Genomic DNA, 14,308 nt, shown 5'->3' with positions numbered 1-14,308 from the left:
CACTCTTATGCTCTTCAAGTCTCCGTTTTTTCAAGCTCTCAAAGAATATCCATGCTTTAGCTCACTCCTTGTTTTTAAAAAAACTCATTCCAAAAGAGACCCCCCTCAAACTGTGTAAAGCTCCTCTCATTTATAGCCAAACTTTATTAACTTTCCAGCTCTTAGGAGCATTAAGCTAATTAAGAAAGTATTTCTGCCCATGATATTCCTCAACCACTACTACATGTTTTGTGCTCTTTTTAATTCACTTGTTCGCCACTACCCTTGTCTTTTCTTTATTTAATTCCCTTGTTCCCCACTACTATATGTCCCATTTCAATAATTAATTTGCATGTTATGGGTACTTTTTACTTTAATTACTCCCAATAAACCTCTCATATATTGATTCTCATCCCACTATTATGGGACAATACACTAGTTTAATGGTTATATTGGTACCTTTACTGTCAGACCACTCTCATTAACCATTTCAAACTTCTCAAATCCCAAACTACCCTCCTGAATGCCCTGAACTACTATCCTACCTCAACCCCTTTCAATCTGTACCAAATCCATCAGCTATAACCAATTCAACTAAGTTAGAAATCCTAAAAATTGACTAATTAAACACATGAAACTAACTCCCAATCAACAACATTAGGACAATTCAACAAGGCCAGATTCATATCAGAACAAACTTAACAGAACAAACAAGTAGATCCAAATCACTAAACACAATCATCAATTGAACTCAAAACAGTAGGAAAGTCGTCAAAACGCACACACATATAATTTCAACGAATATGCAGTAGGATACTTCATGCGAAAATTTTATCAAAATGAACCCACATATTAAAATGAAACCACAAATAGGTCCGTGAATAACATAGATTCGAGGTAAGAGATATGACCTTCACTACTGCACTTTCTTGCTCCATTACACACAATGAAAATGGAACTCCAAATAAAAAGCAAAAATCCGTGAACGAGCTATGGCTGACCTTTATGCTAACGATCCGATGTCGAACAATGCTGAACTTCCGATGAAACCCAGTTTCGTTCACAACACTGTTTTGACGCTTGACTAACAGACACAGACTCGAACGGAACCTCGACGCACTGCCTCGATGTACGACTAAGCACGACCTCGGATGGCTGGTCTCGTTTTGGACTGGAGGGTGGTTATGGAGAAGGTGAGTCAATGGGTTGGGGGTCGTTTTGTTCGCTGGTCGGTCGTCTGTGGTCGAAGAGTTGATGGAGTCGACGGTGGTAGGGCTGGCGTGAAGGGAGGTGGTCGTTTGGACGAAGCTGGTGGTAGCTGCTAGATGTGGTCGTGGTAGACGTGAGGCGGGCTGTTTCAAGTGGTCGACGGACTGTGTGTGTGCGTGTTGGTGGTTCAGGCGTTGCTGGGGTGGTCGTTCGAGTGTTGGATGGTTGGCTCTGTGTATGTGTGTGTTTTGTTGAAGATGGGAGATGAAGGTGGCGGGTGGTTTTAGGGGTTTTTTTTTGTTAGGGATTGGAAATGAAAATGAAATGAAGAAAGGGGGATGTCGTTTGGTCTATGGGGCAGATTGGGTCGGGGATGGGGTATGGGCCGGGTATCTGGGCTGTCTTGGACGGGTTTCAATTTCAAGGGGAAGAAAATTATTTGGGATGATGGACTTTAAATTGATTTGGCCCAAATATGATTTAACACTCTTTTATTTTGCTTTTCTTTTTCTTAAACTAATAAAACTAAAAATTCCAAAAATCCTAAATTAACTTACAAGACTAGATTAATTTATAAAAGTACTAATTAACTTTTAATAACAATTAACACACACAATTAAATAAAATCACACAACTTGGACATTAAATGATAAAAATGCAAAAAACATTATTTTTGTGATTTTTTCATTTTTGTAAAACAAACTTAATTACTCCTAATTGTAGAATTAAATCCTAAATGCAAATGCGACATATTTTTTGTATTTTTTATTAATTTAAAATATAAACATGCATAGACAAATACAAATAATTATCCAAAAATGCTACGAAAATTCTCAAAATTGCACACAAAGGAAAATTATTTTATTTTGAATTTTTTGGGAGTAATTCTCATATAGGGCAAAAATCGCATACTCACAGTAACGCTCAAGAAGTTGGTTAAAGTACTGCATAAGATAAAAGATGGAGCAATCAATGTGAAAGCCTTCGATGGTTCTCAGAGGTCCACCATTGGTGAGATTATTCTATGCTTGCAGATGGGACCAACATAGTTCGAGGTCGATTTCCAGGTGATAGATGTGCCAGCATCTTACAATTTGCTGCTGGGACAACCATAGATTCATGTTGCTGGGGCCATAACATCCACGCTGCATCAGGTAGTAAAGTTTGAACGGAATCACCAGGAGGTGATCATTCATGGCGACGGTAGCAACCCAATATATAGTTGCCAGACCATTCCGGCGATCGAGGGAAGAAGGAAACTAGGTGGGGAGACTTACCACCACATTGATGTAGACATGTAATTTTTGACCCGCATATTAGAATCACCTTTAATAGTCTTAGTATTTTTAGAATATTTATTTGAGTTTATTTCTATATGATTTTACTTTATTACTAATTTTAATTATATTTTTGCGCAAAAAAATTGAAAAAATACAAAAAAATAGTTTCACTTTTCTATTAAATTCAGTATTAGGTATTATTTTTAGAAAGATATGTTACTTTAACCTATTTTAATTCTAATATAATCCTTGAAAATACAAAAAAATAATTTCAACTTTCATTTTTAGCTTTTATTTTAATATTAATAGTTTATCAAAATCAATTAGAAGTTTTACATTTTTTTATAGATATTTAAATTGGATTTTCAACTTTCTTTTTGCCCAATTTAACAAATAAAGGCCCAAAATTTAGCAACCCATCCCTTAACTCTTGATCCATAATCCCTTCAAACCTGCCAACCCGTTTCCTTACCAGACCGACCCGCCCGAAATCCCTTTGAATCCTAGCCTTTCACTCTAACTTATCCAATGGCCCTAATTAAATCATAGCTCCATATAAAAGCTCATCTTAACCAAACCCTAACCCTAAAGAACACACCCAAAACGGCGCCCCCACCCTTTCACACCCTCTGCCGCGCCCAAACCACGATGACATCACCGGAATCACATGCCCATGGTCCCCTCCTCTCTTCTCTCCTTCTTCCACGTCACACACTCCGTACAAAGCCTCATCATTTCTACGCGTTTTCTTGCTCTTCAAGTTCAAATCGAATCAATGGGGGCCGTAGATTGAATGAATGTCAATCTAGTCCCTCCATTTGTTCGATTTCGAACTATAAAGGAGAGAAATTGGGGGATTTTGAAGACAGAGACGAAAAATCGAAAAAAACTGGAGAGAAAAATCAGAAAATCGAAAGAAAAGTTCTAGGGTTCGAATTTTTTATTTCCACATTTTCTCTTCTGATATTTTGGGTTTCTGTTTTTCATATATCAAAAAAAGAACAAAATCAGTTTCCTCTTGTTTTAATTCGGCTTCAAAGTAGAAAAATACAAACAAAAAAATTAGTTTCTTCTTTGGAATTTTTTATTTTGACTTTTCCTTCTAGATTTCTGTTTTAATTCATTAAAAAAACAAAATAAGAATCAGTCCATTTGCATTTGAATCACATTTCAAAATCAGAAAGCAAAAACTATATAGTGAGTAAAAGAGGATTCTATTTTTCTTCGCTTCCATTTCGGATTCGGAATTCAACTATGGAGTTTGATCGAGGTTTGCCGTGGAGTTGAAGTTGTCTTTCGAGGTCAGCTCGTGGTTCCTTTTAAGTCTCGGATTTCAGTAGCGATTTTCCTTTCAAGCTCGTTGCCTAGTTTTCTGCTGATTGTACCACATTCGAACATCGAAGGATAATTGAAATTCCAGTTTTCAGGTTCATACCTCATCCTTTACCGTTTTCATGTGGATCCAAGTACTAAGTTAATCCAATTTGAATGATTTACCTTCTATGATTTGGATGTTCTTAGCTTCCTTTATATGTTGAAGTATCTTTCAAGTTCAGATTTGTTTAGTTTAAGATGACCGAGTCGTTGGCTGCATTTTATAAGTTTGTTTCGTTTGTCTGCTAAGTTTAACCCGAAACTGATTCGAAGCTTTCTCTAGTGGTTATTCATCTTTGTTGAACTGGTTCGTCAGTTTGTGAATGGTAATTGAGCTTCAGTCTGTTTGGTTTGATATGCTTTGATCAAGGGTTAGATGGTTGAGTTACTGTCGAACGGATCGTGGCCCATTAGTGTGCTTTTCTTGGTGTTACAGTATGACCGTGTCCATGTTTTAGCAGTTTGAAAAGGCAGTGATTCTAAATTGGGATTAATGGTTCTATTTCTTCTACAGTCATGACTTGATGCTAGGTTAACTTTGTGCTTAGTTCATTCTTGAACTCGTGAGTCGACACACACTTAGCTTTACTTGTAGGCCACAGAAGTTAATGTTCACGTTCACGAAAGTCCTGCCAAGGCAGTTTAGCTGCTTTGACGTGAATCTTGTGTCATTATTCTTCAAGTTCGTCGTGTTTAAATGTCATTAGAAGGTATCATTGGTGTCATGAAGTTTGAGAGTTTTTATGTCTTCAAATGAGAACTCAAGTTGAAGTCCTTCTACTGTTTCCTTTATTTTGTCGACAATTACTTAGTGAAATGCCTTGTGAAGGTTCTGTGATCTTTCTTAACTAATATTTGGATCAGCTAAGGGCCCCAATGTCTTGTTAAATTGACGAATAGGCAGATTGTTACTTAGGTGAACTAAAAGTGACCATGATGAGTTTAACATGATTAAGCTAATGAGGTGTCGAGGCGAGAATTCAAAGTATAAGTGTAGCATTGCCTAACCAGTATGGGTCTTTCTATTGAAATTAGTTTGATCTTTGTTCGTATTTAGTTGGCATGCCAAATATGTAATTTGACACCATGGCATAGAGATTGTTCGTGCGGCTTATTTGGTGAATTTGCTAGGATCTGAGCAAAAGCTTTGTTAGTTATTTAATTGAGTTTGTCCACACCTATCACTATGGGATATGAGTTTTGCTTTGAGCCACTTAGTTAGAAATAATGGGAGAATACACATATGAGGTAATGGAGTATTAATAGCACTTATCATACTTGAATACACTCTTTATTTCCTCTATTAGTATTTGTATTTTATTTTCTCTCTTTTTCTTTCAGTTTGTATAGTTTGGATACTTATCTTGCTTGATTTGCTGACATTCGGCTGAATGGTTGTATTGTCGTGGGAAGTGGGGAGACCAAAGCCCATTAGTAATGAATTTGCTCACATGTCTTAGGATTGGGCTTGGCCAATGCATGAAATAAGAAGTTAAAGTAATGAGCATGATTTAGAATTTTCTTCTAACTTATTTAGTCGTCTTTCATTTGTTTATTTAATTACATTGTCCGCTAGGAGCATATTTAGGCTGACCACACGTGGGTAGGCAAGCCTTAGGATTTTTGTTATTTTGAGGCGAGAGGTCGTTCCTGTAGTTAAATTTATCCGGGAAATGCCCCGTGAAGTTTGTATATATTATTATCCGGGGTATTCCCCGAAGAACTATGTAAATATTTTGGAGGCCATGGCGAACATCGTAGAAGAAGTATCGTAGAATAGAACTTTAATATTTTCTTTTATTTATTTTATCTTTCTTAGGTGGGGACGACCTCTAGCCTCTTGTGTGTTTATTTTGTTTTGTGTTTTAACCTCAATTGAATATTTTAAAGCCAACTAGATTGAGTACGCAACCGTGACTTTCACGGGACTGGGGGAGTGCCTAACACCTTCTCCTCTAGTCAAATGAACCCTCTTACCCTATTATCTGGTGTAGACTTAGTTTTAGAGTTCAAAGTGTTTTGAAAGGAAAATTATTATTTTTAGAAAAAATGGTGACCTGACACACCGAAATCAAATGTCAGGTGGCGACTCTGAGTTGTTTCTTTCTGAACACAATTTTGTCACTTTTTAATTAAAAACCCTTTTGAGCCTTACAAATCCTTTTTATTTATTTAAGAGGATGAGTGAGTTTGTAAAAAAGGGGTGTGACATCTCTGGTGACTCTGCTGAGGACTGGACTTGCGGGTTCGAGCTAGTACTTGATTTTGTTGGCTTTTAGAATATTTGGTTGAGGTTTTTATGTTTTTTCATTAGCTTTACTTAATTTTTATTATGTTTTTATATTTTGTTATTTGCTAGTTGTTTATGTGTTTACAGTTTTTGCTTTATGTGTTTACTGCTTTATAACTGTCATCATATGCATTACCCGATTAATTCTTTTCTGGAACAAGTCTCGGAGTACGCGTCGCGTACACGAACTTTTCGTTGTGTCACCCTTATTTTAGGAGGGGGCCGTCGGACGTATGGAGTGGGTGGAAAGCTTGAGCAGCCACCATCGACCATACGCTCCCCCGAATTGCCTTGTTAGTGAACCCCAAACTTAGGTCAGCCTTTAGGTCATTTTTATTTGCATCATGTCATTTAGACCTATTAGGACTCGGTCCCAGGTACCGTGTCCCTTGTAGGAAGCCTGTCCAAATTTTGTCAATATGGGTCCGTGACCCAAAATGACATTTAATCATCCTATGTGCTAAATATTGCATATGTGAAGGTAAAAAGGTCATTTGGCGGACCGATGTCTCTGAAAGAAGGGTGAAAAATGAAGCAAGTAGGGCCTACTCGCATCTTTCTTTCATAGTTTTCCAAAAATAAAAAACAATTGATTGAAAATGAAAAATCCAAAAAAGATTTTACACTATCCCATTATTTTTCAAAAAATTCAAAAAAAGAAAGAAAAGGAAAATCCAAAAAGATTTCACACTTTTCCATTATTTTCCAAAAAATTCAAAAAAAAAGAGAAAAAGAAAATCCAAAAAGATTTTACATTTTTCATAATTTTCCAAAAATTCAAAAAAAATGAAAAGAAAATCCAAAAGTTTTTTACATTTTTCGAAAAGACAAAAAATATAGTTTTTTCAAATTAGTTGCATCTTCCCGAACTACGCGAACCCGATTCTCGTATTTCGGGGCGGCATACGTAGGCAACCCACATAGGGTCCGGTCTTCCTAGTAGGTCCTAAGTTCTTGGCTTACGGGGTCGTAGCCAAATCTTGCATGTATAGCCATATTTGGCCACATCGGTCGTTTTTGCAAAAATAGGAGTATTTTTCTCAAAGCATTTTGTTATCTCCTGTCTTAAAGCCATGAGTCTACAATAAAGTGTCCTCTCAATTCTAAGGTTCATTCCTGTCAAATTTGCATGTCTAGCCACTTTTGGCCACATCAGACATTCTTGCAAAATAGGGTTATTTTCGCAAAAGTGGTTCAATTACCCATGTGTTAGGATCTTGAGTTTCAACTCGGTGTCATATCACTTTAAGGTTCATCCATGTCGTGTTTGCGTCCCTAGCCACATTTGGCCATATCAGCCATTTTTGCAAAAAAGGTCAATTTCCGCAAAGTAATTTTTAAGGCCATGATCGTTGGGATGTTGGAGTCATGTAAGCTTTAAATGGAGTATTTTTCATGCATTAGAGGTCAACTTTGTCAAGTTTGCACCAATAGTCACTTTCAGCCACTTAGGCCAATCTGCAAAATATAGCATAATTGTGTCTTGTATTTGTCTACTAGGAAATGTTGTTGTGTCATGTAGTGTCCCGAGTCGCAAATCATATTCTCTTCATTCAGGTATGGACCCGCTGATTCGATCCAAAGTGCTGATGGTAGTAAAGATTCCCAGGAAATTGATCAAGTGGTGGAAAATGTTTTCATTGTTAGAACAACATGAGTTAATGCAGAAATTGGGCACCCTAACTTCTCTTCTTAATATCACACCTCGCCCAGACTTAGTGGAGGCGATGCTGACTTATTGGGATCCGCAAAATTTGATTTTCAGATTTGGAGTGTGTGAGATGACTCCTACCTTGGCGGAAATGTCTGGTCTCACTCGTTTAAGTTATATAGGCAAGGACATGATACTTCCCCGAGACCACTCTAGGACAAGATTCCTCAGCGACCTGGGCCTGAAAGATAATAAGCATTTAAAATGTCTCGAGCAGTCCTGGATATCCTTGGATTATTTGTTTGCTAGATTTGAACCACATGATAGTTTTGACGTCTTTTGGGATGAGTTCTGCACAACCAAGGCAAAGTGGCAAAGATGTCGCCTCGAAGCTTTCAGCCTTGCTTTGTTGGGATTATTGGTTTTTCCATTAGATGAGAGGCACATAGCACCCGTCTGCAGTCAGTGGTAATGGCACTATTTCATGAGAAGCAACGCAAAACAGTTACCGTTGTGCCGATGATCTTAGCAGAGTTGTACCGAGCCTTGAGTGAGGTTAGGGGAGGTGTCAGATATTTTGAGGGAAGTAACCTTTTGCTACAACTGTGGATGATGGAGCATTTGCACATCGCTTCTTTACTTTGTCCCATCGACCTTGCCTTGAGGGATCGGGTGGTATGCATCGAGCGTAAGATGAAATCTCCTAAGTTTACATACCAGTAGGTGTCACGGCTTGGATTGAGTTCCTTGGTTTGAGGACAAATGGGAATGTTTTGTGGGCTTACCTTTGGCTACCTTTGGATGACATCTTGGTAGGGTGCCTCATGCAGCCTTTCCTGATGCTGATAGGACTCAAGTATGTCAGGCCGTACACTCCCGTTAGGGTAATGCGACAATTGGGCAGAAGACAAGAGGAGCCTCCAACTTTGAATCTTCGGAGGCATATCATGAATTTTAGTAAAAAGGCGGTTGACGAAATCAAGTATGTGCAATACTGGAACAATGCAAAGAGGATGAAGAAAAGTACATTAGTAGAGGATGTTGGCAGGCCCGAGTGTACTCAAGAGTACTTGATTTGGTTACAGTCCGTCCCGCCAGGGGTCAGCACCCCATTGCCAGCACAACTTAGGGGTCGGGCAGTTCAGACAGATGATTTTGAGGAGGCATCGGACCAAGATCCCTGGGATAAGCTTGAGTTGATAAAGTCTCAGTTAGCGGGATTGGCAGCAAACGTGGAGCAGCATGGCCAGTATTTGTTTAGGGTCGGCCTTCAGGATGCGGGGGCACACGCCAGGGCCTTTATTCCCAGCATCGATGTTTCTTTACGAGGCATGTTACAGTGTTTGAGCATGACGGACAGCCCAGGACCATCACAGTCAGGACCGTTGCATTCAGGAGCAGCTTGAGGAGTCATTCTATTTAGGTGTTTGAGATTGTCTTATGTTGTCTTTTACTTTCGCGTCTTATCTAGGAGTACTGAGTCTTTTAGGTAGTGGTAGAGTCTGTCATAGTGTAGTCGAGTCTGTCATGTCTTTCATTATCGTACTTCTCTTTGTATTTTAATATCGAAAAGTTTTAAACGAAAAATCCCAAAAAGATTTTGTTTTAGTTTATTTTCCATCACTTTTCCAGAACTACACTTGGTATGATTCATGAGGGACATGATACCTAGGCAACCTACAGGGAGTTCGATCAAATCATTTTTGGTTCAAAAAGAGAGAGAGAGAAGAGATAAAAGAGTAAAAGGGATAAGAGGTGTTGGAAAAGAAAGAGAAGGAAGGATTGAAATGAGCAAATCAGGATGATGTCCTATGACCCTGCGACCCTCAAAGCCATTTTAGAACCGTTAATTGTTGCTAGGTGCATTGCACGTAATGTGATATTATTATTTGATAAATGCCCTAACGCTAACGTGGTGGTTTTGTGTTATTATCCTCTGTTATGTTTATTTAATTTCAGGAAGGTGATTAGTTTGTTGGCATCCTGGCAAGTCATCCATACAACACCCCATCAAAGCATCAAACAGTCATGACTAGCAAGGAAACAAACATTGGAGTTGTAGACCCACCAAGGGAGATTGTTGGGTCGGAATCGAAATTGCAAGAGGAGGTCCGGAGGTTGAAGCACCAGATGGTAGAAATGTATCAGGCCTGGATTAAGGGACACTCTCCACCCTCGTTCCCTACCAACTACACAGAAAACCCTTCTTCCATTCCACCACTCTCTCAATCCCAGATGCTCAATACCATTGATCTTTCCCCACAACACGCACCTGGTTTTACCCCTTACCACAACTATCCCGGCACTTCAGCCCAAACTGTTCATGCTCCTCTAGCCAAAATAACCTCGTACCTTGCTCCGACATCTGCTCCTATTTTTGTACCCCCTCCACAAGCTACCCTCCACCGATCCTCTAGTGAGCCCGCATTCCCCGCTACAGATGCCCACTACTATACACCGGAGCCCACATTCAAAGTCCTAGATTCTTACTCTTACACTCCCCAATTTGAACTCATGTTGAAACTGACAAACCACCCAAGAACGCAGAGCAAGAAGAGATGTTTAGGAAGGTACAAAATCTGGAGCAATCGTTGAGAAATGTGCAAGGGTTGGGAAACCAGGTGAGTGTGGCCTATAAGGATTTGTGTTTGTTCCCCGATGTCCAACTGCCTGCCGAGTTCAAGATGCCCAAGTTTGACTTGTATGACGGACATGGGGACCCTGTAGCACATCTGAAGGGTTATTCCAGTAAAATGAGGGGCACCGGGGGAAAAGACGAATTGCTAATGGCATACGTCAGCCAAAGTCTGAATGGGGCAGCTTTAGAATGGTACACCCGCCAGGACGCTAGCAGGCAGTACACATGGGACGATATGGCTCAGGCCTTTGCCCGACACTTTCAGTACAATATAGATATTGTTCCAGACCACCTATCTTTGACCAAGGTGGAAAAGAAACCTAGTGAAAACTTTAGAGAATATGGGTTCCGATGGAGGGAGCAAGCTGCACGAGTCAATCCTCCGATGGAAAAGACGAGATGGTTAAATACTTTCTTCAAGCCCTGGAGCCCACTTACTATGGCCACTTGATCTCAACCATTGGTAAGTCTTTCAATGATGCGGTAAATATGGGAGAAATGGTGGAAGAGGGGCTCAAGTCGAGTAAGATCATGAGCTATTCTGCTATAAAAGCAACCACCCAGGAAATCCAAAGTGGTACCGGAAGTTTGCTAGACAAGAAGAAGAAGGAAGATGTCGCTATGGTTGTCTCAGGATCATGGCATGGCCAGAGGGGTTCACCTCATCAGTACACCCATCCTCGACCCCGACCTCAAACCTACGCCCAAGCTCCATATAATCCACCCCAACATTACTTTTCCCTGCAAAACCCCCAATACTCAGCCATGCCATCCCAATACCTTGTTCACCATGCACAGGCATATGCTCAACCCCTCCTTATCCACAATGGTGTGCCCCAGTCCCACATAATACCTACCCAGCTCCACAAAATGCCTATCCACTCTACAACTTTACCAAAACCCTAATGGTTCAAATTTTCGATCAAGGCCAGAGTATAGAAGAGAGAGGAAATAGTGAAAACAAACTTTTACCCCATTTGGAGAATCCTATGCTAGTCTATTTCAAAGGTTAATGCAGTTGGACGTCTTGAGGCTGATTGAGTCAAAGATACCAAATCCTCCTCAAAGAACCTCGATTATTCCCTGAGGTGTGCCTATTGTTATGATGCTCCAGGGCATGACATAGAGAAGTGCTGGCATTTGAAAAAGGCAATCCAGAAGCCCATTGATACAAACCAAATTGTAGTCCAAAGCTCAGATGCGCCAAACATCAACCAAAACCCTTTGCCAGCCCATGAGGAGACACATATGATTGAAATAGTTCACAAGGATGGGGAGCCCAAGAAGTCTTCTAAGTCCGTCATGATGATTCGGGCCAGTGTAAGTAATTTGGTTAAAGCTCTAGACACTACCAAAGCAACACCCTTGACAGTTGAATAGATGATAGAAAAGCCGAGCTCACACAATTTGAAACCACCAGTGTTGGTCGTGAAATGGCCGTCGAAAGATATCAGAGCAAGTTCGGAAAGTTCAAAAGTGGTAGTACCAGGGATTCCAAGTAAGCCTGTCATAGTTGTGAAGGGGGCTCCTATTACCCCTATCATCATTAAACTAGTAACCCAGCTACCAGTGGTGGATGCCAAGGTTGTTCCGTGGAATTATAAGCAAGTGATAGTGACATACAAAGGAAAAGAAATAGAGGAAGAAGTTAATGAAACTGGAGGATTGACTCATTTTGGTAGATGTTTCACCCTAGAAGAATTTAGGAAAGCCAGGCCATTCAAGGATAGCCAAATGCCAATAAAGAAATCGGTCACCGAGGAAGAGGCTGAGGAGTTCCTGAAAAAGATGAAAGTGCAGGATTATTCCATTGTGGAGCAGTTAAGGAAAACACCATCTCAGATTTCTCTTTTGTCTTTGCTAATACAATCAGATGAACATCGCAGGGTCTTGATGAAGATTTTGAATGAGGCACATGTTCCTGATAAGATCACAGTGAACCACTTGGAAAAGATAGCTGACAAGATCTTCGAAGCAAATAGGATCACTTTCTCGGACGATGAACTTCCTATGGAGGGTACAGAACACAATCGAGCTCTTTATCTCACGGTAAAGTGCGAAGATTCTGTTGTCTCAAGAGTTTTGGTTGACAATGGTTCTAGTGCAAATATTTGTCCCCTGTCTACTCTGCAAAAACTAAAGATTGGCACCGAAAGAATCCACTTGAACAGTGTGTGTGTTTGAGGCTTTGATGGGGGAGGTAAAGATTTTGTTGGAAATATAATGCTCAAATTGTCGATAGGGCCAGTTGAGTTTACCATGGAATTCCAAGTGTTAGATGAGGCTGTCTCCTACAATCTATTGTTGGGCAGGCCTTGGATACATGCTGCTAAGGCAGTCCCGTCTTCTCTGCACCAAATGGTGAAGTTTGAATGGGACAAGCAGGAAATAGTTGTGCACGGTGATGAGAACTTGTTAGCTTGCAATGACACAATTGTTCCATTTATTGAAGTTGAAGATGATAAGGGACCGTGGGTCTATCAGACTTTCAAAACAGTGTCTGTCGAGGAAATTCCCGAAGGAAAATGCATTACGGATCCTAAGCTATCCTCCGCGTTCGTCATGGTTGCGAATGAAATGTTGAAGAATGGTTTTGTGCCGGGCAAGGGTCTGGGCTCATCTCTGCAGGGTATTGTGCATCCAGTGCGCCCCAATGGGAATCCTAGTATGTTTGGTTTGGGATTCACGCCCACAGAGAAGGACGTGAAAATGGTTAAAAATCTGAAACAGAAGGTATGGTCGCTCCCCAAGCCCATCCCACACATCTATAAGTCTTTTGTCAAGCCAGGAGCCGAAAAAACTCCAACCTCCTCAATCCCAAAACCTATGGTCGATGTTGATGAAGAGATGATAAAGAGGTTCGATGAGGTCATTATGGTAGAAGTTGGTGAAGGCTCCAGTAAAGCAGATGTGCAGCTCGTTGGCCCAAATGTGAAGCTTAGCAATTGGGAAGCTACTTCTCTCCCCACCAGGAAGGAGTTTTGGTAGTTTGCTTTGTTTTCCTTTCTGTTATCTGGGTTATTCCAGAGTTGTAATCCAGATTTTTAGTTTTTGTTTGTTTTGACGTTCAAAGCCTTCTATCCTTTTATTTTCAATAAAATAAAATTTCCCGTTTTCCGTTATTCTTAATAGTGTTTTATTTTGTTCCTTTTTTCTTTTGTGGAGTTCTTCTTATGCTGGTTGCAGTGACATGACATGCATGAAGAATTTTTAGCCGAGTCTTAAAAGCCAATCTAATTCTGAAATAACAACCCAAGAGGTAGAATATGATGACGAAATAGAATATGATGAAGAAGCATCATTTGAGGAAATCAGTAAAGAGCTAAAATAATTTGAAGAAAAACCAAAGCCTAATTTGAGTGAAACCGAAACAATCAATTTAGGGGACCCAGATGATGTTAGGGAAACCTAGATAAGTGTACATTTAGAACCGCAAGTTAAGGAGGAGATAATCAAAACACTGTTTGAGTACAAAGATGTCTTTGCATGGTCATATGAAGATATGCCGGGCTTGAGCACTGATCTGGTAGTTCATAAATTGCCAACTAATCCAGCATTCCCTCCTGTCATGCAAAAGTTGCGAAAGTTCAAGACTGACATGAGTGTGAAGATTAAAGAAGAAGTCTCGAAGCAGCTTACTGCAAAGGTCATTCGGGTCACTCGATATTCCACTTGGTTAGCCAACGTTGTGGCAGTACCAAAGAAGGATGGTAAGACCAAGGTCTGTGTTGATTACCGTAATCTTAACAAAGCAAGTCCAAAGGATGATTTTTCATTGCCGAACATTCACATTCTAATCGATAATTGTGCCAAGCATGAGATTGGATCTTTTGTGGACTGTTACGCTGGATATCACCAGATCTTGATGGATGAGGAAGATGCAGAAA

At 40.0% G+C, this 14,308-nt stretch overlaps 1 protein-coding gene across 3 annotated transcripts; it reads left to right on the top strand.

The window, feature by feature from the left end:
• The first annotated feature begins 2,908 nt into the window (after window positions 1–2,908).
• LOC142164723 (uncharacterized) lies at window positions 2,909–13,543 on the top strand. Of its 3 annotated transcripts, none has more exons than XM_075223161.1 (2): window positions 2,909–3,895; window positions 9,743–13,543. In XM_075223161.1, the coding sequence occupies exon 2, from the start codon at window positions 11,802–11,804 to the stop codon at window positions 12,603–12,605; it is 804 nt and encodes a 267-aa protein (XP_075079262.1). In that variant the 5' UTR covers window positions 2,909–3,895; window positions 9,743–11,801; the 3' UTR covers window positions 12,606–13,543. The 3 variants fall into 3 exon arrangements, with proteins under 3 accessions (XP_075079262.1, XP_075079261.1, XP_075079260.1); XM_075223160.1 differs by having other exon boundaries at window positions 2,910–3,895; window positions 7,898–13,543; XM_075223159.1 differs by having other exon boundaries at window positions 2,910–3,895; window positions 7,690–13,543.
• The last annotated feature ends 765 nt before the right edge of the window (window positions 13,544–14,308 follow it).

This window comes from Nicotiana tabacum, chromosome 10 (genome assembly GCF_000715075.1).
Source record: "Nicotiana tabacum cultivar K326 chromosome 10, ASM71507v2, whole genome shotgun sequence".
NCBI lineage: Eukaryota > Viridiplantae > Streptophyta > Magnoliopsida > Solanales > Solanaceae > Nicotiana > Nicotiana tabacum.
This window is presented reverse-complemented; position numbering and strand designations above follow the sequence as displayed.